At 39.4% G+C, this 27,993-nt stretch overlaps 1 protein-coding gene across 1 annotated transcript; it reads right to left on the bottom strand.

The window, feature by feature from the left end:
• Window positions 1-742: 742 nt before the first annotated feature.
• Window positions 743-27,993, bottom strand: cacnb2b (calcium channel, voltage-dependent, beta 2b). The gene is made up of 13 exons (XM_080907677.1): window positions 27,585-27,993; window positions 12,969-13,034; window positions 10,873-10,995; window positions 9,968-10,107; window positions 9,037-9,098; window positions 8,913-8,938; window positions 7,612-7,692; window positions 7,466-7,524; window positions 7,223-7,332; window positions 4,911-5,062; window positions 4,635-4,730; window positions 4,214-4,387; window positions 743-2,890 (listed from the first exon to the last, which is right to left on the bottom strand). Exons 1-13 carry the CDS (start codon window positions 27,600-27,602, stop codon window positions 2,111-2,113), a joined length of 1,887 nt encoding a protein of 628 aa, XP_080763803.1. The 5' UTR covers window positions 27,603-27,993; the 3' UTR covers window positions 743-2,110.

The raw sequence follows: 27,993 nt of genomic DNA, 5'->3' as shown, positions 1-27,993 counted from the left end.
CTCTTTTATGAGCTCAACATTTATTACTTTTGCCTCTACTCCACTGTACTTTGGATGTAAGTATTATTCTTTGTACTTCATATTTATTTTAAAACTTTACTCATTATTTTGCAATTTTCAATATTATAGGTTATGCTACACAACAATAGTAAAACAAGCAACAGCTACATTGAACTCTCTTGCAGCACCACCGTTATCATATTAAATCTATAATGGAACACGTGAACCTGAAAATTGTGCCCACTGTTTTCTGTGTCATTTTCTACATTGACTTTGTTTCTCTTTAAATACTGTGCATTAAACCATTCGACTATCTTGAGAGAAAATTCTCCAAATACTGTAATGGAAAAATAATTTGCTGACAATATTGCTCAGGATTTTATCAGCAAAACACAAATTATAAGTCATGCTTTTCTCTTTCTTGGCACCTAGTCTAGTGGTTGTACCATAAGACCCAGGAAAAGTGTAGCGATAGGAATTTATGCTTTCTGTTGGTTTATTTGATGTTTTAAATGAAATGAAAAATATATATGAGCTTGCTTAAATGTTTGTCCATCTTGGTTCCCGTGACCTTAAGTGTTCGGGCAAGTTACCTTGTTTCTCTCTTGCAATACTGCTGGATGATCTTGAGTTCATCTTGAAAAAAACTTTCGCTGATAGATTCAGTGGACAGTAATTATTGAGTGTGGTGTCATTTAACACATTTTACAGTTTAATGATTTTCAATAATAGAATGCATATTTGTCGAAATTAACTTCTGAATGCTGTACAAAACCAACCAACAAACAAACAAAGATAGCCAAAAAAAAAGTCTTAAAAGGAACAGAGTCAATCCCGTCTTGTTAAAGTCTGTGGTTCTACCAAAGTCTTACCAAACAGTGCAAGAGGCTCTCTGGTTCTCCTTACATTTACTTAACAAGGCAATTATGAAGTATGTACAAATGCATAGAGATTGTATTCAAGCAATATATTTTATCACAAGAAGATGCATAGAGTATCCAGCATATAGCACAGGTCAGTGTCACCAAAAGATTATTCATGCTTCCAGACACAGCAAACACAAGTCAGTAAATATGCTTGTACACCAGTGTAAAAAGTAGGAAGTAAAGTAGTGACTTCACTCTCAAATCATGTAGAAAAATAGTTTGACTTTTCATAACAGTGTTTAAAATAACTTGTCTTTGGACACACCAATTTAAATGAAGATGTGACACCGAAATGCACAAGTCAGTTGTTCGCCACAGTTGTATGAACATTTGATCAGACAAAAAAATCTCACTGTGCAGATATGTAGAAGAAAATATCCTAAAATACAACATTCATTGTTGTAACTTTTCTTTCACATTTTGTGCATTTAATGAGTTAGTTAATTGTCTGATAAGGGAGATAAACATTAATGGGCTGCAACTAATGATTTCGTTTAATTGATTAACCTGCCACTTTATACATTAGTAAATTTACTCTTTAGTCAATAAAATGTTAAAGATTCAAATTGCAGTTCCCCATAGCTTAAAGTGACATTTCCAAACTGATTGTTTTGTTTGGTTCAAGAACCAAGTTGACACAAAATAATGTTTCACAATATCAAAACAAAGTCACAGTAAAACATTTTAGTCTGATGTCACAGCTAATGTATACTGAATCAAAACATAATACATGTTTTTTGTTGTTGCTGCTATTCTGAATTACTGTAAACTGAGCATCTTTTGATATTGGACTGATGGTCAGACAAATCTATTGGCTGCTGTGATCATGACAAATTAAAAAAGTAACCTTAGTGGATACTGAAATTATATATGAAATTATTATCGTGAACACTAGACTAGAGCGAGTCATGAGTGTTCTGATGCAGTTTAACCTTGACCACTGTTTGTGCCAAAACACGTATGGAGCCGTAAGACTTAGGATAAAACATTCAAAAAATTTTATCTTACAAGAGCTAAAATAAGAAAGAACCAGATGTTGCATGTGGGACAGGGTAAATCTTTAAAAAATGAAATATGAGGAGAAACATTGACTACAAAGAAGACATAACCTGCCCTGCCCATTAGTGCATTATAAGGTGAGAAGCATAATTCCATGCATCAACCTGGAGTAGAAACAACAGTCACTAGTGTATATAGGAATCTCTGTGCCACTGTCGAGCATCTCTGTCTCTATCTCTATCTCTACCTCGATCCCTATCCCTGTCCCTTTCCCTGTCCTTATGTCTTTCTCTATCCCTATCCCTGTCTCTATCTCTGTCTCTTTCTCTTTCCCTGTCTCTGTCCCTGTCTCTCTCCCGGTCTCTGCCTGGGTAGTGGTGGTAGCTGTGATGGTTGTGTGCAGTATAGTGATCCGTTGTGTGGTGTGTCCGTGGTGGAATATGCTGGTGATGTCTGTGCTGCCGGTTGCGCTCATTGTGCTCCTGTTCGTAGTCCTCCCCAACATATGGCTGGATGTTTCCACGATGATGTTGGTGGTGGTGGTGGTGATGGTGTTGGTGGTTACTGTTGTGATGATGGTGGTTATGAACCCGGAAGTTACAGTAAATCTCCTCCTCGTCCTCCTTTAGGACATCGTCCACCTCGCCATCCCTCTCCTCGGGCATGTACCTTCGAGGAGGCCTTGAGGCGTAATCCCTGCTCGACTGTATTTCCATGCCACCTGAAGTCTGGCTGTGCTGGACGTGGCTGTGGTGCTCCGTCCGCCGGTGGTGGTGGTGATGGTGATGGTGGTGGGTGTGCTGGGGTCTTTTTGGCTCAGTCTTCAGGAGCCGCTCTTCCTCCTCTCTCTGGCCCTCCTCAGCGGTCTGCTCCTGAGCCGGGACTGAAGGGGGCTCATGGTCTAGATGGTTCTCCCGTGAGCCTTTCCTCTTAGGGGCACCTGACTTCTTGCTTTTCTGCTCATCCTAGGAAAAAAAGAAAGAAAAAACATAGTGTTTTCTGACTAAATATAACCATTATATCACAGATTATACATCTTACAAATTTAGGCCAGGAAAAGCTTATGGACAGATCTTTATGAAAGTTCTTTTTGTATTATAAATTATAGAACTTGAAATGGTAATTGGGGCAAAAAAGTTAAAAATATGACTTTTAGACGAAATATTCTCATGAATTAAAAGATAATTGTGATTACATTAGTATAACTGGATCACTGGTTTAAAATGGTCATTCATGATGGAAACCATCATTTTATCTTAGAATAATATTTATCTTCTTATATCTAATGATCTGGTCAAAACTGTCGCTGTAATTGACAGATATCTTATTTTTGCATGTAGTGGAGGGTGGAGAGCTTAAATCCTCCATTACATTACAGGTCACGACTGTTTAATAAGTATTGCAAATATCTGTGAGACATTTATTTTGATGTTTGACTTTTATTTTCTTTGTCAGTATTTTGTCCTCAAAAAACTATTTTCAGTTTGGTGAATAAAGACAAAGTTTCCACATTTACTGTAAAAACTACAACTTAGTATATGCACAAAGGTAGAAATGGTGCTGTTTTATTTAAAGCTCAATCGTTGAAACTGTATAGATGTGCGCAAGCATGAGCCTGATTTCCATAGTCAACACTCCTTTTTTAAATCATTTACATATTAAACTGTTTGCACCACAAATATTTATTTTAATCAGTTAGGACAATGGTAAAAAAGAAATGCAACTTCACCAAATGTTAAGAGATTCATCAAAGAAGAGAAGAAAAGTACATGTGTTTTAATTGATAGCCTTAGCTTGGGATAATTAACTTAATTAAATAAAAGTAGGTCAGCCTATCAATCCAACTATTGCCTTTTGTTTGTATCTACTACAGTATTAGTCTATCTTCATATAGTCTGTGTTATTTCTGTTTTCTGTCATTTTCCCAGGAAGTTTCACAGCACTATTAAGTTGTTTTTACATAGATTACACTATAGTCATGATAAACATGGTACTAACTACTCATCTCCACTGCTACACGGGAGTGACAATAGAGTCTGAAAATATCTCACTCACCAGAGGTAAGCCTATCTCATTTCTTCAACTTTCCAGTGAAGTACGATGAGAGGAAATGAAATGAAAGTGTTAGATGAATTCTGATGAGATTATTCACAGTTCAAACATTTATTTTCCACACTCAGCTGTCTTTCTAATACATGAGATGAATGGGATGAGATTAGATGAAAGGAAGACTTTACATCTGTTTTTTCTTTGTAGTTTTTCTCTGTACTTGTTTGTGTTTTAAGTACCGGTATTACTGTAGGACTGACAGGCAGTGTATTCTCAGCCAGCTGGGCCACCACTGCGTTGGCAGGCTCCATCTCTGGCGGATGAGTGGCTCTCCAATAGGACTCCAGGTAATCAGCAATGTGCTCACAGGCATCCGATAGCTGGTTTTCATCTAAGATGACATCAAACATTTCCTACAGGAAATGGAAAAATTCAATTGAAAAGTGTGTAACAGTCAGGAGACAAGGGCAAATCTGTGGTTATTTTTGAGAATCACAAATAAGGTCTAAATGATGTTTCAACGGCACACCAAAATCGTCAGATATGTTGTTGTTGGGCCCTCAGCAGTGCCACTGGAAATAACACATGTAGTATATATTCATGCACTAAAGTAGTCACAATTCTGCCAACTTTTCTCATCTGCCACTAGATGGCACTCACTGGTGGACATTGAGCAAGCTTGTCTGCTGCCACAAGCTGAACATTGAGATGTTTGGTCTGAGACTTCCCCCTGGTCTTGATCAGTCTTGTCAACACCTGTTTGTCAGGAATCAAGAGAAGGAGGAGAATAAAAGAGGAAGTGAAAAAAGGGACTTGCATTTTAAAGTTTCTCTTTATTATTAGTTCAAAATATTAAACGAACTGAAATAGTCCAAAGTTCACGTTTAGAAAAATCATGTCTCATCGGATTCCACAGTCTTTTCCGGTGAAGCTTACTTTTGGTGAGGAGATCTTTACATAGACAAGAATTGGAGCTAGGGAGGTCTTGGACACCTGCATAGGGTGGTTGACGGTGTCTGCGTCTAAAATGACCAACTGCAGACTGCGGGCGAGCTCAAAGATACGCTCCACCTCCCCTTGGATCTGAGCTGCAACACCAGAAAGCAAAAGCAAGACTTTAACATCTAAAATCCAGGAAAGTTACTCTGTGCATGATTAAACATTTTAACATGTACAACAATAACGCATCTTAAATATAACTTGTTTTTAGGTTCCGGATGTGTATCAAGACATACCAGTGACTTATCAAGACTGTATCAAGACAATACTTTTATATATTTTATGGGGAGTCATTCAGGCTTGATAATGTACAAAAAATAAATGTCAATATTAGTTTTAAGCACATCTCACTGTCACGTGCAAAACCACAGACACTCTAGGATATGTGCTTATTTGTAATTATTGTCATCTTTTCTCTGCTATACCATTTCTAATATAGAAAACAAAAGGTACGCACACTCACTTCACAAAACACATCAGCAGATTAAAAACTGTGTTTATGAAAAACATGCCATGCTTAATAAAACTTCTTTTAAAGGTTATTTGTTTTCATTTCTGTGGCAGCACGGTGGTTAGCACTGTTGCCGCACAGCAAGAAGGTCCTGAGTTCAATTCCAACATCAGGCCGGGGTCTTTCTGTGTGGAGTTTGCATGTTCTCCCCGTGTTTGCGTGGGTTCCCTCCGGGTACTCCGGCTTCCTCCCACCGTCCAAAGACATGCAGCTTGTGGGGATAGGTTAATTGGAAAATCCAAATTGCCACTAGGCGTGAATGTGCGAGTGAATGTGAGTGTGAATGGTTGTCTGTCCCTGTGTGTTGGCCCTGCGACAGACTGGCGACCTGTCCAGGGTGTACCCTGCCTCTCGCCCTATGACAGCTGGGATAGGCTCCAGCGCCCCCCACGACCCTGAAAAGGATAAGCGGAAGCGAATGGATGGATGGATGGATGTTTTCATTTTCTTGGTGAGCTAATCCACGCGGTGAGTAAGACTTGTTACACTCATGGGAGTGTATTTAAAGACTGGCCACGAGAGGGAGCGTGAAGCAGGGCATACAGAAAATGTGGCTGCTTCTGTCCTTAATGAGTTATAGTGTTCACAAATAACAGTGAAGCACATGCATATCTCTCAACCCAGCAAACTGAGAAACTTAATAACAGTCGATTTCAATTTTAATGACAGTGAAGTCCACAAGTCAATGGCTGTATACATACAGAGTGTTAAAAAAGTGGCAGCTGAGACAGATGTGATGAGGTAATGATAGGAGAAGGAAAGTGGAGCATTCAAAAACACAAGGACTACCAGTGCTTTCAGTCAATACATACCGGCAGCATCTGGGATGAGACAGCAATGGGAAAGACAAGAGTAGAGAAAACCAAACAAATTTTTATCACGCTTCTGTCTGATACCAAATATTTACTCTTCTAGGAAAAGGCGAGATTTGCACTATCCTAGTGCACAGTGTCACTGGGACAAAGACATCAAATCCACAGTAAGTTTCCAGTCAATATATAACCATAACTGACAGACAACAGACTGCTTTACGCAGATCTGATGTCAGTGTTCTCATCTGAGTTTCTGTCATATTTAACTATTCATTTCAAACTCTTTGTCTTCATGGCAATGGATAAATTATTCTCTCACATTATGAATTTGGAATAATCTTTGGACCATATATAAAAGCAAACTCTGTGAGCATGAGCCACACTGTGTTAATGGGGTAAAGCAAGCATCATATCAAACCTGGGTCAGACAGTATTGGTTTCCTATTTTATCCTAATTAGGTTTCCAAAAGTTTTTTGCCACCAGAGACCAAAAAAGTGAGTCCCAGAACGCTTAAACAATTAAAGAAGTGTAGTCAGACCACTGTCGTTTGAAATGATTGATTCATTACAGCAGCAGACAGTTAAAGGTTGATGTCCATGCTCTGAGCTCATAGGGATGCTTCTTTATCACTATGTGTTTCACATTAGAGTGATAAGTTAACATGCCCTGGAGCCAGAAGGTGGATGCTGGGGTGGTGGAGGGGTTGAACTTGCGTGCAGGGAAGCCATAACACTGACATGTCAGAGGAAGAGATGCTAAATTGGGACATTGTGTTTTCATATATGATGCATTTTGAGTGGCTGTCATGATTTTCTCCATCTGTTTTTGTAATTGATTTATTTTCTTATTGCTACTACTGCTTCAGTTGTCTTTATGCTGTGAATGTCAACCAGGGAAGCTGTTCTGGAGATGACAGACGGCATACCTAAATTGGAGCGGGTGTTGGAGCGATCCATTAAGGCCTTTTTGCTAGGGTTGTTGAGGATGGATCGTTTTGCCAGTGAGATATCTGCTGTTACCCGCGTAATAGTAATTCTGGAGCAGAGACAAAATAACAATCATGATTACACAGTTATGATTTTTGTTGTTTTATTTTATTTTGGGGTTGTTGTTTTTTTTTCAAATAAATTATGTGATAGATTATGTGAAGAATTAAATCAGAACTTACCTGCCTTCAAATCGATGTTTTAAAAAGTCAAATAGTGCTTTTTGCATCATATCTGTTACCTACAAGAGGGAAACAAATAAAGTTACTCCAAATTCAACAAATAATACTAGAGTTTTATATTTCTTCAAAAGTCAAATTAAGCTCACCTCTAAGCCCTTCAGTGATGGTCCCATTAGAACCACAGGGCGCATTGTAGGCACTACATCATACATAGCCACCTGCTCCCCCTGTAGCAAAAAATAATAATTAACAAAAATCCCCCAAAGTTAGATTTTTGCTTATGAAACAAGAGCTACATGAGGAACCACTATACCCATCATCTAAAGGCTAAAATGATCTTATTTTTATGAACAACCTCAAAGTTTGATGATGCATGATGATCACAAGCTCAATTTTGGCTGTACTCAAATGCTTAAACATATAAAGAAGAATAACTTATTAACATGTTATTAATACCACTTTGAGCATTAGATTTTGTTCTCACTTTTTAGCTGGTCATATGAGATAGCAACTTAGAAATTCATGAACTATTTTTTTGGCCCGTAATATACCAAGGTGATCTAAATGCAAGTCAAAAGTTCAGTTGGCCAGTGTCACGGTCCTGGATCGGTGACCCAGTGTTTTGAGTTTTGTACTTTTACTTTTGATTTTATCATGGATAATGACTGTTTGTGTTTTGGTTTCTGTCCTAGTATTTCTAGCTCCCTGGTTCTGTAGTACTTCCTGAGTTCTAATTCTTAGTTTTTGTTGTTTGGTTTCCTGGTGTTAACTCTGTGCCCTTCTGTCCTACATTTCAGGTCTCGATGTTCTGCCTCCCCAGTCTCTGTTAAGTTTACGTGTCTAGAGTTCAGTTTTACTTTGAAGGTCTGTGTCTCATGTCAGTGTTTCTAGTTTTGCTTCCCTTTGGTCTCGTCATGTCTCATTTCTCCCAGCTGTGCTCTCCTCCTGTGTCTCATTCCCCTCATTATTCCCCAGTGTATTTAAGCCCTGTGTTTCTCTGTGTCAGTGTCGTGTTGTCCCTCATGCTGTGTGTTTCCTTGTGTGCCGCTTGATGAAGTTTATATTTTCCAGCTTAGTTTAGTCCTGTATTATTTCCGTGTGTCAGCAATAAAGCTGAATTTTGAGTTATTCCCACGTGTTGGGAGTTCTGCATTTTGGGTCCTCTTCCTGCCTGTACACAGCTGAATCATGACAGCCAGTTTTACTGACACTGTCAGTCCAATGGACAACACACATATCCTTGCTTTAGTCTGAAAGTTAGAGCAACATTTGTAAAATGGTACACAAGACAAAACCAAAGCTTCTGCATTCAAGAATTCACTGTATGCAGTGAAAATATGAATAAGATAAAATCAGTTGTTGTGTTTCTAGAAAGCAGTGTTCTTTATAATGAGGATCGATGGGCTGAAACAGATGTAAACAGAGTGTAAACACTTTCGTCACTTACCGGCTTCTTTTTCACCTGCTGATTGGCTGCTTGTGCAGAATGACAAAATCGCACACGTTCCACAGTTATTATGAATAAAAAAGCAAACATATTTATTGTTACTCCCTTGTATGCACATACTGACCTTGTGATGGAGGCGTATATTTCTTCGAGTTCATATCTTGAGCTACCTGAGATGCAGCTTTGCTAAAATGAGAGGAAATCTCTGATTTAGTTTAAGTCTGCAACAACCAAACGCTGATTTTACCACACTCTGAATTTCAGTGCTTTAGTAATGATAAAAATAGACCACCATGTTTCTACGCAATGAAGGATTTTGGTGCTTAGAGACTGTGTGTCTATTTATAGCATAAGACACAAATATATGAAGCTTAGAGGGCAAATCCCTCAGTGGTTCAGCGCAGTTTCCACCAAAGCAACATTTTTAAGATTCTTTAGATGTGTTACAGTCTAACTGTGTCAATCAATGAGCTTTTGCCTTCTGGTGAGGGGGGTGGGGGTGCAACCTTTTGAAGTAACAAAAGGAAAATATAGTCATCTCCGTTATAATTTACTACCACACATGATGACATGAAACAAACTTAAGTTAAACAACATAAAATACATAAAATAACTAATGTCATTCATACATGAACACACTAAATTACTAAAAAGTAAGCTGGGAAAGTGTATGATACAAGTTTTAAGTCAAAATGTTATTTGCATATCACTACAGCAAACTTGTTTACCAGTCTGGTTGATAATTTTTTTAAATTGAAAACTTATTATTCCACACCAGTAAAAAGACTTTAGAATTGTCTTTTTGTTTTTAAAAAAAGGTCCGCTACCGAGCCACCACCCGCAGACAGGCTGATATCACAACCTTTCCTGTTTTTTTTTCGTCTTTGTGCCAAAAGTATCAGTGTATACACATTCGAACCAACACTGTTTCCTCAAAGTCTCTCTGCTCCAGCAATTTTATTTATTTGTGGTCAATTTAAAACACAACTTTTGCATTGAAATTCCTGCATAAAAACCCTCATGAAGGAAATGAAAGAGCATCACGATGTACATACTTGGCTAATGCCTTGGCAGCTTTCCTCGCTTGGACTTCTCTTCGGATAAGAATGGTTTCCAGATTGACTGGACTGGGGACGAAGCCCACCACACCATCCTCCTTCACCGGCCGTCCGATCCACCAGTCATTGTTAAACTTCTGCTCATTCAGAAGAAAAAAAGAAGAGCGGACATTTAAAGATTGATGTTCTCATGTGACATTATTTTTATCTGATGATGTTAATGGTCCAATTTAGCAACTGTAGCTTTGCATTTTATGTTATCTGTCTCTAAAGATTAACCCAAATCTTAATTAACAGGTGTCAAGCTTTGGTAAATGGCCTGTATTTGTATAGCGCTTTTCTAGTCCCTAAGGACCCCAAAGCGCTTTACACAACCTGTCATCCACCCATTCACACACACTGGTGATGGCAAGCTACAATGTAGCCACAGCCACCCTGGGGCGCACTGACAGAGGCGAGGCTGCCGGACACTGGCGCCACCGGGCCCTCTGACCACCACCAGTAGGCAACGGGTGAAGTGTCTTGCCCAAGGACACAACGACCGAGACTGTCCAAGCCGGGGCTCGAACCGGCAACCTTCCGATTACAAGGCGAACTCCCAACTCTTGAGCCACGATCGCCCCATAGCTTTATCAGCTAAACCACAGCACATTTCAAAATGTGCGAAAAGAAGAAGAATGCACCAAAAGTACGCCACTATCTGGACAATTTGGGATGTTGTGTTGCTTCTCCTCTTTGGATTTCTTTTCCGTCTCTTGGGTTACATTCCATCAGTTTGCTGTCATTTTGCTTCTCATTTTAAAATCCGTCTGGTTCTGCCCTGTCAGTTAGGTCCTTTTAACAACCCCCATTTGTACTGTTTGTAATTTTGCATGATATGTGTATTTGTGTTTGTTTCAAACCTCTTTGATATGTAGGAAGTCCCTGGCCTCAAAAGTGACAGCCTGGCCTGGTACAGGGACGTTGTCATCGTCTGCTGGCGTGTAAGAGAAGTTGCATCGTACAGCAAATGCCACAGGCTTGTACTGGGAATACAAGGCAGGAGTTATGATTACTAATAAATCATATTATATACAATACAATCTACATCAGGGTAAGAGAGTAACCTTGTGTATTCCATTTTACAAAAGCTAAAAGCTAAACTTTTATAAATATGACATTTAATGAATTAGGTCAGTAATAATAGGTAAGTAAAAAAATAGTAGGTTAAAGTTAAAAATACAACCATTAGTCAAGAAAAGAGAGTTACTGTGATAATACCACAAGCTGTAACGTACGACCAAACAAGTCACTGATCTTTTATCCTTGTATTAATATTCAATCCTATTTTACTGTATGTGAAGTTGCACATAATTGTGATTCCTCAGTTCAGTAAGGAATAACTAACTATTAGAGAATTTCAGAATGTTGACTTCATTCCAGTGTTTTAACATCATTAGATCATAACATTTATCAATTTTTTCTCCCTTTTCTACATTTTTTTTAATTAAGGGGTGTGGCTAAACTGCATAACTGTGTCAAGTACAATTGGCTGTGTTGCCAGCATTTTGTGTACATACACAAATATGTGGCCTGATGCACATATAAATCAACCTTTTGACAGATGTTAGGAAAACAAGTATAAGTTTAATGTGAAGTGCTATATTTTAGAAATATAGCTTAGACACAAATTCTGGAAGATTCTGCATTTCAGCTGTATAAGACGAAGCTACTGATGATTAAATTCCTGTTGTCTGACTGTCATAGGACACGATAATGTTTTGTTTGATTTTTCTTCCACCAAAGGGATATGTTTAATTTATGCTTAGGAAAAATGACCTGTTGCTGTTTCTTCTTTGTTGCACTGTAACTACTGTATGGTTCCTCCTGACCGAAGGTTGGTGTTGTAATCCAATCAGAATCAAATGTCAGTGGCTTGTCATTCAAGCTGCTAATTACTCCACTTTGGAAAGATTAGAGACTGTGGGAGAGGCTGCAGGGTCAGCAGGTGACAGGTCGGGTGTCTTTGCCGCCTTAATTACAAAGCAACAGTGGGAGCACATTAAATCTGTGGGGGAGGATTTAATTTAATATACAACACATCAGCAGGGTCTGCTTAAAGGGCAAAAGAGAGGAAGTCTGCTATCAACTGGGGCTTTAAAAAAATCACATCTCTAATGACCTTAATTGTGATTATGCCCCAAAAGGAAAACCTCGCAGATTGTATGTATGTAAGCCAGACTTAAAAATGATAACCATATGATATTACATTCATAGTATAATACCAGCAGGTTCAATCGTTTTACCTCATCTTGACTATCTAGATATTGTGTTTATTATATACACACTGCAGAAAAATGTTGTTCCACTTATGGAACGCCAGGACTGCCATAATGAATTAATTAAATACACCATTAAATAATTAATTAAATGTGGCAATAATTAATTAAAATTGGAATTAATTAATTAAATAAATAGTTATGACACATGTAATTAATTAATTATTGACACATTTAATAAATTATTTATGTATTTCACATTTTAATTAATTATTGCCACATTTAATTAATTATTTAATGGTGTATTTAATTAATTCATTATGGCAGTCCTGGCGTTCCATATCCACTGTTGTTCTGATGGCAAAGTAATTAATCACATATCAAATTTAAATGTTGTTGCATTACAATATAGTTTGTGTCAGTTAAATTGGTTATTTTGCTATCTTGCTAGAAAGCATATGGCTGAAGATGAAAGTATTGTAATTTATGTGAAGCAATAATCAATATCCTTGGTCATCATCCTTCTCCTGGCAGTGAGCACATAAAGGAACGACAAGGATGAAGACTGTGATGACTCATTTCAGTAGAAGAATATTGCTTCGCTAATCCAATGTCCTGATGTGTGTGTTTCATGTCTGTGATGTAATCATGTCCTTGAGAGCAGCCTCTCTCAAAAATGAGTCTGTAAGAGCCACAGTGGGTCAGATCAGGTGATACATGATGCAACAGAGCAAAAGTACCTTTGCTTTCTCCAGCTGCACCTGGGCGTTTCTTTCCTCAACGACATCTGTGTCCTTATGCTCTCCCTGCAGGAGATACAAAGGAGGAGCAATTAGTTTGATCAATTCACTGTAAATAAGACAAGAGAGGAATGCTGCAGAAGGAGGACAAGAAATTACACATTTTCTGCTGCAGTCATTTCAAGGGTGGTTACATAGTGGAGGACATATGAGACATTTAAAATGTATTTAAATCAATGCAGCAGCAGCAGCAGCAGCAGGGTTACAGTCCAAGCATGGTTCAAATTCCAAAAACACTGGATTCAAAATAAAGACCTTAGAATAATAGAGAGGAAAGCCCACCAATCAGATATGAGCAAACATGTTGCAGCAGTGGAAAGGAAAACATTCATATTTTAAAATTCAATCCAGTAATGCAACTCAGCAGCGTCATTAGTTAGCCATACTCTTTCTGACGAACAAACAGCATAATTGACATGTCGCACTTTATTTTTTAAAGTTTCTCTGTCCTAGTCAAAGTCGAATCTATTCAAGTCATGTAGGGTGTTCCAAAAAAACGAGAGCTGCAGTTGTTCAGCAAACGAGAGCCAAAAAGGAATCGTTAAACAGCAGAGTTTTAGCAAGAGAAAAAACTAATGTCATAATGAAAGTAACAGGAAAACCCTTATGGAATTTAACCAAACAAAAGAAAACTACAGTAAATAAAATATTGCCTCACAATAAACTGTCCCTTCCTATACTTTTGCCTTCTCAACTGCATGGACTCTATCAGTTACACGGGTAAACAACATAACATAAACGACATAATATGTTATATATTATTTTTACAGAATTTCAGCAACAGAAAAACATTCTCTTATTCTACCTTACTTGTCTTGTGTCCCAGTTGCTCTTGGGTCAGTCCTATCAATGCAAATATGGATTTATTACTAACGACTAACAGCTGATTCCCAGGAAACACAGATGCAAAAGAGAAACTGATCATGTGATCAATAATTGCAATAATTAAACAACTTATCAATTAGTTTTCAAGAAACTTTTGCATGTAATTCTGCAAAAATGTAGCAGCAAACTCCCCCAGGGACACCCAGGTTTATGCACCATGTGTCCCTAAGATTAGATTGTCCTCTCAAAGACATGGTAATTAACGCTCTCAGTGTCATAGCCAGGAGGTGGCAAAGCCCATCGCGTCAATCTGGCACTCATGATACGCACTCGCATCCCAGAGTCGCAAATCAGGTCTGTTGTTGAAGACAGTCTGCTCTGCCTGATGCATTTAGATCATGCGCCCTTGGTGGGTCAAAGTCAATATTCTCAAATCTAATCTGAAATTGGTGGTGCACAAAGTGATTTTTGTATTAGGTCCCTACCAATGATATAAAACATTAAAATTAGTTTGCAAATGTTTGCTCTGCTTCATTTAGATGCTCTTTGACTTGTTAACACATTGAAAATCATACACAGCTAAATGGTGAAGTAATAAATAAGCTCAATTATGGCAAGCCCAATTTTTACTCTTTAAGTGTGCGTGTGTGTGTGTGTGTGTGTGGGGGGGGGGGAGAGATATGTGTGTATTCACATCATTTATGTTAATGAGAGTCTGGGGAGTGAGTTGGAGGGTGGGGTGGGCTGCTTTTAACTATGTAAAGCACTTTGTGCTACATTTTTTGTATGAAAAGTGCTTTATAGATAAAGATTGATTGATTGATTGATTGAATCCACACCCCACTCCTAGCTAAAGTGTTTTTTCTGCAAAAAACTGGAATTGCAACTCCTCGTCTTCCAAAGTGAAATGGAGAGTTGCTTTTGCTTGCCCGCTGCCCACCCTGAGCAATGCACCCCACAGTGTTTCCACTTGATCACAGTAAAGGGAACAATTACATTCTCCAGCAAACATTGCAGTCAGCTGCAATACCTGCCTCCTCGAAAATCTAAGAAAATGTCGACATATTTTAAACATTTAACATGAAGACTTCTACAATCCACTAGTTTATGGCTGTTCATATGATTAAGACTTTTTTTTTAAGTAATTGAGAATATAGGCGGCTCACTGTGCAAACCCAAAGAACCTTTTTTTTCTGGCACACCTTTACTCTACCACCTGCTCCCCCTCTCCATGTTATTCTAAATGAGTGCACACTGACACTACTGAAACACTTATGATGATGGATTATGCACCATGTCATTACCATAGGCCAATTTTTACTTCTGACCTATCTTCAACTCCAAAATGGCTTAGCTTTAAAATGAAATTGAAAGAGAATAGCAGGGACTGCAACGAGGAAGGAAAGCATGAGGCGTGAGGGAAGCGACTGAGAGCGCTACAGTGCTACAAGAAGAAAACAAAGTAAAAGAAAAATATCTTCAGAGAGAAAACAAAAGCACATTCAGTGGTGGCACAAATGTGCACATATTTGCTCATTGGAAGGGGGGGACACACACACGACTAATACTCGAGAAACAACAAAAGTATTGATCAAAGAATCACAAGGACATAACGTATCAACGTACTAGATTGCTGGTAATTACACATTACAGTTATGAAAAGCTGGTGGATGCAGTAGAGACAATGTCAAAACAGAAAATTGAAAATCAGAGAGAAGGAGGAAGTAAATCTCCCTGGGGCACAATTATGCCCAGGCAAGGATTTTTGTTTACCCATGCCTGGCAAAGACATCTGGTCGCACAGCACCCAGCTCTCCTGTGAGCCAGTGTCACCCAGCCAATAGTACAAAACGCCCCCGCTGAATTATTAAGCAACACTGAACTACTGCTGATGACTTTACGAGAATGAGTTGAGCTCTCCAAGAGAAAGGAAGCAAAAATCAATTATATATATATATATATATATATATATATATATATATATATATATATATATATATATATATATATATATATATATAATTTTGAAAGAGATTGTAATTAATATCGCAAGTTAAGTAACCTTTTACTTTACAGTTCTGATTCACATATTTATTTAAGAGTTTTACATATGTGGGGAAGATCTTAATGGACATGTCTGTGGTCTGGCATAACAGTTACAGTGTGTGATTCTAGACTCTATTGCAGATGAAGACTGTGCCTGGTTTACTTTATTCACTGTGTTGCTGCATTGAAGCCATGTAGATAACTGTACCTGCTTGAACTGAAACATTTTCTCATTGTGTCTCATAATTATTGGATTATTCTCTCAGATTTCCCAACCTGTGCATAATCTGGCCCCGGCCTCTGAAATGTGAAGATCTGATCTTTTTCTTTGAGATAAATTACATTTAACTAAATGTTTAAAAAAAAGGCTTTTGTTTCATTGTGTTATTGTGATTTTAAAGATGTGATCAATTCAGAAAATAAATCTTCACATTAATAGATAATCATTAGTTCATTAGTTGTTACAGTCCTTTCTCTTTTGATATTAAATTGAATCAGCTGAGTTAAAAGAAACTGCATCTTTGTTGACCAATAATACCCAGACTTCCCTGCACAGTATTTTCTCTCTATCACTAAACTTTTCTCTTATATAGGTACTCCAAGTTGATTTTTCATTCCACTCTTTCAAAGTCTTTACCCTTAACTGATCCCCTCATCATTTCATTAAACCCCCTTCTTTCTTCTCTTTTGTCCTTCTCTCTCTCCCTGTTGGAGAATCTTTTTAGACCATTACTGTGATTACGTGGCTTAGAAGGTGGGCAAAGGAAGGTAGAGGGCAAGGATGACGTGAAAAAAAGGAATAAAGGCACGCTCTCTCATGTGCTACCTGAAGGTGACTCCTATTCTGCTGAAAAGTGTTTACACAGCTCTTTCAGCACACGCCAGGAGAGTGCATTAGGAAAGGAGCATCTGATTGGGGAGATGGACTCCATCCCCAAACCTAAATAATCAGAACCATCGAGTCACCAGGAGCCAGCTGGCTGCCCTGGAGTTCAGATGCTAATCCAACATCAGTGTAAAACATCAGCATGAAAGACAGGAAGCAGAAGTTAGTTAAACTAAAGATGCTTTTTGGATGAAGATAACTTTTTTATAGTTATTTTAACTGCTGAAAGGATGAAAGAAGTATCACCCTTTTAATATATTTAAAGAGCAGCAAAAGATTTGAATTCTACCATTTAGAGCTCAGTTTTTAGGGTATCTTTTGGCTTCTTTTAGCATAAATATATAGTGTTTGGGCTAGACATTAATATGTTAATTGGACAAACATGAGTGCACTAACACTAGTAAAATTCTAGCCCCCTAAACAGCAGAAAAGGACACATCTTAAATGGATTTATGTGATGGAGTACCCATTGTCAGCTCTAATACCACTTCAGAAGACAAGCAATTTACAGGACAAAACCCAGAGAAGTAAAACATAGTTATTTAGGAAGGTAAGGATATAGTTAATCCTATAGTGATTTGTTCAAAGCATTCATATTCATATGGGGAAACTTTTTTTTGGTTGATCTCTGGTTGTGTGAGTATGGAGATTTGCTACTACCTCCTGTACCCTCCCATGCATTCTTGGATACTCCTCGGGTACTGCTGTGATCTCACTCGTCACAAAAAAGACATCTAAGGCTAGGAGTTTCCACTTCAATGAACAAGACCAAGGTGAACAAATCTGTGGTGCCTTCATCCCTGTGGCAGTTAACTACTATAATAAGAGCCTTAAGTTTGAGAAAAGAGCTCAAACACTTGGCAGTTTATTATAGGACTGTGACTCCAGCATCATTCACTGACATACCACACAATGCAAATGAAAATTATGACAGCAGGGCTGAAAAAATGACAGTATGGTAATGATAACAGAGTTTTAAAACCACCCTGTGTATCTCATGTGTGATGGTGAATTGGTTGTTGCTCTGTCCACAGCTGAATAATCACAGGAGAAAGGCATCAGTGCAAACTCTGCATAAAAGCCCCCAAGGACAATACTGAGAAGAGATTCAGCATGCCCACAACTCCCAGTTCCCTGAAACTGCATACAGCAAAAACCATCAGGACTTTTACATTCTCAGGCAGCGCCACAGTAATTCTTTTCACTCACAGCTCACTTAGACAGCAGGCTTTGATATATTACTTTAATCCAGCTTTTAAGAAAGTAATGATACAATTCTACTGTTGACATGAATCCAAATTTGAATTTAAGTCAGAACCACAAAAGACCATCTTGAGCTGGGCAAAAATCAGTGGTGATAGCAATGAGTCTTCAGACCACATTTTGGGTACTTGTAAAGCTTCAAGCATGTTTTTTGAAAAATTGTGATGCTGCTGTGTCGGTAAAATCATACAGAAAACAAAATATAGATGAGTCACAAATAAAAACAAAAACTAAAAACTAAACAAAAAGCAATGTGTTGGACCTTTTAACCCGCCTCTGAGCCATTGCTTTTAGTTAAAGGATGGCTTTGCCCATCTTTCAGCTTTCACGAGATACTGAGCAAAGTGTAACTATTCATAGGAACCACAGACAGTTTTTATTTCATGCTACACTATAGTGTGGGCTTACATTAAGAAGTAAGCTGTTGCTCCTATATGCAGCCACAAGAGCTTCAGTGCGATTTGGCATTGGCTCTTCAAGTCTCTGGAATTCTGCTGGAGGGAGAAACACAATTCTCCATCCATCCATTCACTTCCGCTTATCCTTTTCAGGGTCGCGGGGGGCACTGGAGCCTATCCCAGCTGTCATAGGGCGAGAGGCGGGGTACACCCTGGACAGGTCGCCAGGCTAACACACAGGGACAAACAACCATTCGCACTCACATTCATACCTAGTGACAATTTGGGTTATCCAGTTAACCTATCCCCACAAGCTGCATGTCTTTGGACGGTGGGAGGAAGCCGGAGTACCCGGAGGGAACCCACGCAGACACGGGGAGAACATGCAAACTCCACACAGAAAGACCCCGGCCGGATGTTGGAATTGAACTCAGGACCTTCTTGCTGTGCGGCAACAGTGCTAACCACCGTGCCACCGTGCTGCCCGAAACACAATTCTTCCTAAAGCTATTTCCTTTTTAATGTTTGTGGTGCAGACATGTCAGTCCAAACTCTTGCACGGGTTTTTAACTAGGTTGAGATTTGATGACTGTGATGGCATTAATACAATTTATTGTATTCCTACTCAATAAACTGTTCCACAGCTCCGCAGTGCAGTGGCTTACACATTTTCACACGAGGGAAGATCCCCAGGAAGAGATTGAATCCCTTGCGAGTTGCTTTAGGAAAGTAAAAATCTGCCCAATCATAAATGGTGGACCCCTGCCTGGTCGCTTGGATCTCCGACTACCTCACCGACAGACCACAGTACGTCAGGCTGAAGGACATCACGTCTGACACAGTGGTCAGCAGCACAGGAGCACCACAGGGAACTGTGCTGTCCCCTCTTCTCTTCACCCTGTACACCTCTGACTTCTGCTACAACTCTGAATTATGCCATATTCAGAAGTTTGCAGATGACACGGCCATCATGGGGTGTATCTGGGATGATCAGGAAGAGGAGTACAGAAGTCTGGTGAGGAACTTTGTCGCATGGAGTCACACAAACCACCTGCAACTCAACACCTCAAAGACTAAGGAACTGGTTGTGGACTTCGGGAGGTCCAGAGAAGGTCCACTGCCGGTTCAGATAGAGGGGGAGGAGGTGGAGGTGGTCAACAAGTACAAGTACCTCGGGCTGTGGGTGGACAATAAACTGGACTGGTCATGCAACACAGAGCACCTGTATAAAAAAGCCCAAAGCCGACTGTACTTCCTCAGGAGGCTGAGGTCTTTTAACATCTGCAGGAAGCTCCTGAGGATGTTTTACCAGTCGGTGGTTGCTGGAGTACTTTTCTATGCTGTGGTGTGCTGGGGGAGCAGCACAGCAAAGAAGGACTCATCCAGGCTGGAGAAACTGATCAGGAGGGCTAGCTCTGTGGTCGGCATGAAGCTGGACACTCTGGTGACAGTGGCAGAGAAAAGGACACTAAAGAAACTGCTGGACATTATGAACAATGCTGGGCATCCTCTGCACACGGCCATAAACAATCAGAAGAGTCTGTTCAGTGACAGGTTGCTTCTCCCCAAGACAAGAACTAACAGACTTAAAAACTCCTTTGTCCCACACGCCATCAAACTGTTTAACTCCTCTCTGGAGGGGAGAGGGAGGGGAAACAGGAGGACAAAGGAGGGGGGAACAACTAAGCTGTAGTGCCTCTTCACCTCACTGTACAATACCTTGTGCAATACTTTTTGTAAATAGTCAACAGTGCAATAGACTCAATACTTGAAATGTGCAATTCACTTGTATTTTTATTTTTTATTCCTATTTATTCTATTTATCCCCTTTGTATATTTTATTTATATTTGTCTCTGTATTTATATATGTGTGTGTGTGTGTGTGTGTGTGTGTGTGTGTGTGTGTGTGTGTGTGTATATATATATATATAACAATTCTGTAACTGTAACTTCGGTCGTTGCTGTGCTTTTTTTGGAAATCGAATTTCCCAGAGGAACCCACCCGAGGGATTAATAAAGTTCTATCTTATCTTATCTTATCTTATCTTAAATGTGGGAGCTTCCTGCTATAGGTGACGCCTTGTAAATAAGAGAGAGGCTTAAAGTCACTTTATGCAAACCACTCAGTGTGCTATGGATGACATCATCCAGGAAGAGACTATTCGACGTTCCAAATTATTATGCAAATTGTGTTTAAGTGTCATAAAGATTAAATAAGTTGTTTTTCAATTAAACTCATGGATGGAATTGTGTCTCAGGACTCTTTTTATCACTGAAATCAATCTCGGACACCTATGATCATTTGTTTGCCAGGTGAGCCCAATTAAAGGAAAAACTACTAAAGAAGGATGTTCCACATTGTTAAGCAGACCACCATTTTCAAGCAAAATAGGAAGGAAAAATGATCTTTCTGCTGCTGAAAAGCGTGAAATAGTTGAATACCTTGGACACCTAATGAAAACCTTAGATATTTCACCAAAATTTAGGCGTGATCACCATAATGTAAGAGATTTGTGGCCCATAAAGGCACAATGAGGACGGTTTCTGCCAGACAAATACATCAGATTAAGCAGCAAACACATATTTGAAGCTGCTGGTGCCTCTGGAGACCTGCGAACATCAAAGTGTAGGATCCTCCAGAGACTTGCAGTTGTGCATAAACCTTCTATTCGGCCACCCCTAACCAATGCTCACAAGCAGAAATGGCTACAGTGGGCCCAGAACTACATGAAGACTAAGTTCCAAACAGTCTTGGTCACTGATGAGTGCAGTGCAACCCTGGATGGTCCAGATGGATGCAGTGGTGGATGGTTGGTGGACGGCCACCATGTTACAACAAGGCTGCGTCGTCAGCAAGGAGGTGGTGGAGTCATGTTTTGGGTTGGAATCAGAGGGAGAGAGCTGGTCGGCCCCTTTAGGGTCCCTGAAGGTGTGAAAATGACCTCTGCAAAGTATGTGGAGTTTCTGACTGATCACTTTCTTCAATCCTGTTGAGAACCTTTGGAGCATCCTCAAGCAAAAAAATTTGAGGATGGGAGGCAGTTCACATCCAAACAGCAGCTCTGGGAGGCTATTCTGACATCCTGCAAGACATTCAAGTAGAAACTTTCCAAAAACTTACAAGTTCCATGGATGCAAGAATTGTAAAACTGCTATCAAATAAGGGGTCCTATGTTAATATGTAACTTGACCTGTTAAGATGTTTTTGATTGAAATAGCTTTTGGTGTCAGTGAAATTGATCTACTAATGCTGCAAATTCAACAAAGGATCATTTTCAATTCTCTACAGCCTATAAAGTCTTTTGAAACTCTGTGTGCGTAACAATTTGGAACAGTGCATTTTAAGTTTTTTATTTTTGAAAAACATACTGTTTTCATTGGGAGTTTTGTTTAGTAACATTTGAATTATACCCTATTGGTCGATGACTCGAAAATTATGCCGACTGTCATTTGAATCGACTATTTAGGAAAAACAGAGAAAAATATCATTTGCATAATAATTTGGAACGCCGTGTATTGCAGATCAGACAGGATGAGGCTGATCTTACTTCAGTTCAGGATTTCAGGATTTATATAGTACGAATTCACAATAACAGTCATCTCAAGGTATTTGCAGCAATCCTTACATCTACAGAGACAAATGGATTAGAAGAAGGTATTGCTTCTACAGACAGCACCATCAGATACCCCAAAGAGGTCAATGGTTCTGTTTTTGATTTTGATTTGTCACCTGCCTAAAGCACCTGCCAAAATACATTAAAACATAGCGAAAGTAGAGTGAAAGTTGCCACCACAAACGATGTTGCACACACCCAACTGCTGACACACACAGATAAACATATTGCCATCCCACTTCTAGTACCCTTTACTCATTACTCAATGGAGGGACCTGCACTCATCTTCACATTTGGCCTTCATTTTGGCCTCAGCTATAAAAGTGCCATGGCTCTACGGGTGCAGTGTGGTTAGTTTGACAAAATCTGTCAGAGAGGCATATAAATACCTGACTGACATGCTCTAAACTGCCTATGTAGACACTGTTGCTGCAGAAGGTATCTCAAGGACCATATTTTTCCATGACAATAGCGGCCTTACTGTTGCAGCACTTGGAAATATCTTTCTACTGCAGCTGTTTAAAGTAGATGTGCTGGTTTTGGCTCAGAAAGCATGAGTGTAGAGTCTGTTGGTGAGTTTGACGTTTTTATCTTGTATGAGTCAATGATTTTTTTTTTCATGAACAAGATCAAAGATGTAATATCTTTACTCATATCACACTTTTGATCTGTGCATACATGCTGGGATGGTTATTAAAAGCTTGCTGCTGAATAGAGAGCCATGCATCAAAAAGGACCCAAACATAGGCCTCTTCCCCTTCATTACAGTTTATTGTTATCTGCAGAGCAGGTCAGTGATCTAATTGTGACTAATTTCCTGTCGGACCACCAATGAGGCGCTGGCAACAAGCCCAGGTGTGGTGAAACATTTGTCAATTTTTGCCAATAAATATTTCCTCATATTTTTTTCTGTAGGTGAGGAATAATGGAACTCAGCTCTCTTACACCCATCTTCTTCTGCTGTTCATTTTTTACTTTGACATCCTATTCTGTATATTGTGATGATTTCTTTGCTACTGTATCTCTTGGTCATTAACAGCCAGTTCATTTGCATGCAGTGAGTGTTCTGATCCTGTTTTCTCCAAGCCCTGTCTAATCAGCTGCTTTGCATCATCTGTCTGAAGGAGACTGGCTCCATGCCCTCTCCCTGATGCTACCATAGAGCAGATACGGCCGGGCTGGCACAGCTATCTTTACTTTGGCACGGATCTCCGTCTGTGGAGTTTAAGGCTGCATCACATCTCTTTAGATCTCAAATTATAGATCAAAAGAGGCAGTAAATCAGTACCACGGTAAATGTATTTTAATTCATATATAGTTTGTTAATGTGGGCTTTATCATTATTATGGCTGCTGATATTGCCAGTAAAAATAAAGGGTAAAAAAAGGTTGCTGTTGCTGCAGTGAAAAATGTAGAAACTGTAGAAATTAGATTATTAGTAACTTAATGGCTCCTCCAATTCAGACAGATGTAGACAAAATCTGATGGCTGATACATGATCACATATTTAAGGGCCCATACTGAGCAAAGAGGAATAACAACCAGCAACATTCCAGCTTGTCAGGAGCTGAAATGTCCTAACCACGTGGCCAATGGATCATCCATAGTTTGAATACTAATGCTATATTAGTTGTAAGTGGGTTTTGAGAGAGTAGGCTTAATTTTCATGTTACAAGAGAAATGAGTTTTACATACTGTAGCAGACCAGTCCCCATCCTTAGCACACAAGAGGATACAGCATATTTGTTAGAATGAGAGGGTGGTGCAGTGGTGGGGTGGGCATCCTCTGCCTGTCTCCCACTGTTCAAATGAAATTTTAAACTGGCTGCAGACGTGGATGTGAGAGTGAATTGTTGTTTGTCTCTTTATTTGAGCCCTCTGACGGACTGGCGACCTGCGCCCCGCCTGTTGCCTATGAGAGCTGGGATAGCCTCCAGCCCCTGTGACTCTGAATTGGATAAATGGAGGGAAATGGATGGACATCTGTTAGATAAAGCTCTTCACCACCGTCATCTAAATTTCTGAAACTTTTAAAGGCACACTCAAGTTTCTGGCAACACGTGGTGGCAACAGCTTTTTTAATGCAAGCCCACAACTTAACCATACTTCTAGAAATTCTGTTAGGACATAATTTCTAGAAACCAGAAGAATAGGAGCATGATTTTTTAATTTCCTGGAGAATCTGTTAAAAGAGGGTAAAAAAAAAAAAAAGGATTCACACGCAAAAAATTTATAAATTAGATTCCAACTGACATTGGATTTTTTAAGATATCTGATGTGTGGAGAAAACCCAATATAGAATAGAATAGACATATTCTTTATTTTCCCTCACTGAAGGAAATTCAAGTGTTGCAGCAGCAAAGTGACAGGCAGATTGAGCGGGCGGATTCACACAAAAGTAAAGAATATAATAATAAAAAAATCTGAAATAACAAACAGTACATACAGTAAGTATGGGATATGTCATGCTTCTAATTTTTTGCGTAGTTATTCTTTGGTTCTGCTAAGATCAGCTGGTAGCTGTGAAGAGTCAAACACATTTCATGAACAACAAAGTTGCAGAGCGCCCTCTGGTGGACAATCTATGTAATGCCAACACTCACTGTTGAAGGGTGTTTCAAGATCATTTATCAGTCATTACTAATGATGACACAAATAGATCGATATGACCAATAGTATGAGCCCACTAACAAATTGTTCAGGCTCTAGTATAAAGTGCTGAAAGAGTCTTGAATCACTGGACAACAAATAAACATAGGGAACTTATAGTAGTAGTCAGTGCCATCAACATGTCATGCTGAGAGAAAGAAAAAGGCCAACAAAGAAGAAATATCACTGAACAGTTTAAGATGGGCTTGCAGTTTTGTATGGAAGATTTTGGGATTACCCCTAAACTCCCTGCTTTATTAGCAATGTTCCAAACTACATTTAATGGCAGGATTTCATTTCATTCATGTATTCTTTTTTTTCTGATTTCATCACCCTGCAGTGTCTAATTACAGTTTGTAATTGCAACTAAAGAAATTAACAAACATTATTTGATTAATTTTTTTTTAAAACGTATGAAGAAGAACAGGTCGCTGCTCTGCTATGCCTGGGCATGAAATTAGAAGTCATCCTGCAAGAAACACATTGTAGCTGCTTAAATCTGTGGGAAACATTAAAACATACTGCAGAAAAAATACTCTTGGAGTGATTTAGAAAAGGTGGCATTACAACAGTTCTGATTCCACTGCTTGCAATACTCTTAACTCTATCAGCACTGTGTGCAGCACATGTAGCAGAGCATGCATCACAGCTGGACCACAGTTGTGTCCTAATATTAAGCTGCTAACCGGTTTGTGAAGCTCCTCTACCACCAACACATCAATATCAAATTTCTTTTCCTCAAAAATCTGTGTCTGTATCATCCTCATAAATCCAATATTGGTTAGTCTTTAAAGAGTAACATCTCATCACTCCGTCTCATCACTTTGCAGTTAATGATTACTCATTCATCAAGAAGTACAAAAAGACAAAAAAGATATTTGCTCATATTGAGTGTGTGTGTGTGTGGGGGGGGGGGGGGGGGGTTATAAGCATAAGACGCAATGTGTATTTGGATCCTTTTCTATCTCTGTCTCTCTCTCTCTTTGGGTCATGATTGTCTTTGAGTAAGGAGATTAAGATAGCATGCGTCAATCCAGGATTTAGAGGCAGAGAGACAAATGCAAACTCCTCACAGACAGCCAACACTGCAGCTTCGACTGGATGTGCTCAAGTGCTCCCTGACAGTCATCAGATATACATAAAATAGAAGCATTTGTCGTATCTATATCACTTAAATCCTGGCTTGCCGGGCCCCCGTAATAGATACATTTCATCTATAGTTCACAGAAATCTCTCTGCTCTTCTGTTCTGCACAACGCTGTGATGCAACGTGATTAGAACTGGCGTGCCGAGAGGTGTGCGCATGTGTGGGGATTATAAAATATCATTTTGCCAGCCACTGGTGTTCTGATCATTTCTCACTTAGTTATTGCACAAGTACTGAGCAACCACTATCACTGGAACGTCACTCTATGAGCACAAAAACCTGACATCAAGCTAAACACAAAATAAAATAAATATAGAGTCGTTTTTGTTTTATTTTTAAACTGCAAAAAGTTTGATGCAAACAATAACATTTTAAATTTGGAAACAGCCCCAATTTCACAGGAAACAGGTTTACTGATACTTCTGGAACTTTCCACACAGCTCCACATCTTATTACTCCCCTTCCTGCCTGGAAGGAGAGCAGGTATCAGCATGTAATGCCCCAGTAACAACTACTAAGAGGCTTTTCCTATTCTAAGTAACAAGCAGTGGGCCAGCACTAACTAGCACTGCAATCCAAGAGAGTAGGCCAGCCAAAGTCTTCCTGCGATGTGTTAGTATTACATCTCCAAAAAAGGAGAAAAATATCAGCTTTGTTAAACCAAGAAGCGTATGTCCAAACACTTCCTCCTGTTCTAAAGGTATCCATGAACCTTTGAAGGTATATTTCCAATTATTTTGGCCACTACAGCTAGCGTGTTAAACTATACTTCATTTTACATATTCTGCAGCTACAGAGGAACATTAGTATTTGAAGTAATGTTTCTAGCCACCATGCAAATGGTATTCACTTTCCTATAGCCATTTTTGTTTTCCGGCAACTACTGTCTCTCACACTCCCTGCCCACTCTGTTTCTCTAACTTTGTGTTTTGTTAGGTAGTAGCACAGTTTAAAACAAAAAGGAAAAGCTGTATGTCACAAAAACAATGAACCTAAAGACCAAAATATAGAAGAAATTCTTATAGTTGCTTCTGGAAATGTGACAGACAATACTGGCACTGTATTTTGTAATATGAGATATTAGAAAATAAATAAACAGAGACCAATATGACTAATGATTAAACGTATATTAAACGAATACCCCCTAACATCGTTAATTAATGTTACATCACCCTCAAGCTGTTTAAAAGACTGAGAAGTGGGTGCCTCACTCTGTGAAGTTTACCTGAATACTGCAAACTGGAGCTTGGTTTCATAACTAAAACAAAACAATGCATGGACTGCACAGCATGTGCAAGAAACACAAAACCATGCTGCTGATGGCGTGCTCTACAGCTACAACACGTGAAGTGAAAAGAAAGCCAAACAGGTGCAGCACATAGTTTGGGGTTTAATACCACATGCCACAAAGTTCACCGCGAGTACAAGAGTCATAAATGAGAGGAAAAAGCTCGAGAAGAGATTTAATCCATTCGATTTTCACAGACTATTGGTTATGCAACCCTATCTGAAGTCTGTTTTTCAGCTGGACATATGACATGATACAAGCATGCGGATATGCATCTCTATCTGCCCTGCGCGCTGTTACATAGCGAGTGCAACGATGTGGAAAGGCCTCACACAAGGATTAACGCCCAGTGCAACAGATGGCGTATTCTCCAACCCTTCCTGTTCAGCACACGCGCACGCGCACAGATATGCACGAAAAAGAAATATCTGAAATGTTACCTTCTTTTTGGGCGGCATGGCAGTTAAAGGTGTCCTGTAGCGCTATTCCAAGGCTGTAACGACCACTTCAAATCACCATTCACCTGGCTCCAGTAAACAAATGGGCAAGGATGCCATGAGAGTGGTTCTCCCTCCACTCAGGTGGGTAACTCCAAAGATGCTCTTCAGTGCAACAGATACGCGTGTTCCCTGCGCGCCAGTTTGAGCGTGAGGATGCAATTTCTTCTCAGAACCGCGACGCCGAGGACACCACCGGAGACTGCGAGAGTTGCGTGAAGGGTTTCACTTAAGTCGCTGATGTGAGTTGAGTGTAGTTGCCCCTTCCCGAGTCCTGTGGGTATTAAAGGCTTATTTCTCCGTGCGGCATCTGTTACGCGGCACACCGCTCACTCTGACCTCGGGCACCAAA

The sequence above is a fragment of the Rhamphochromis sp. 'chilingali' genome (assembly GCF_963969265.1).
Source record: "Rhamphochromis sp. 'chilingali' genome assembly, chromosome: 16".
Lineage (NCBI taxonomy): Eukaryota > Metazoa > Chordata > Actinopteri > Cichliformes > Cichlidae > Rhamphochromis > Rhamphochromis sp. 'chilingali'.
This window is presented reverse-complemented; position numbering and strand designations above follow the sequence as displayed.

What these genes read in the sequence shown, in the direction of transcription:
- cacnb2b (XM_080907677.1), bottom strand. An exon ending in CATCACTGAAGGGCTTAGAG is followed by an intron (nt 7,525 to 7,611) that starts GTGAGCTTAATT and finishes TCCCTCTTGTAG; the next exon opens with GTAACAGATATGATGCAAAA. An exon ending in TCAGTCCTACAGTAATACCG is followed by an intron (nt 2,891 to 4,213) that starts GTACTTAAAACA and finishes TTTTTTTCCTAG; the next exon opens with GATGAGCAGAAAAGCAAGAA.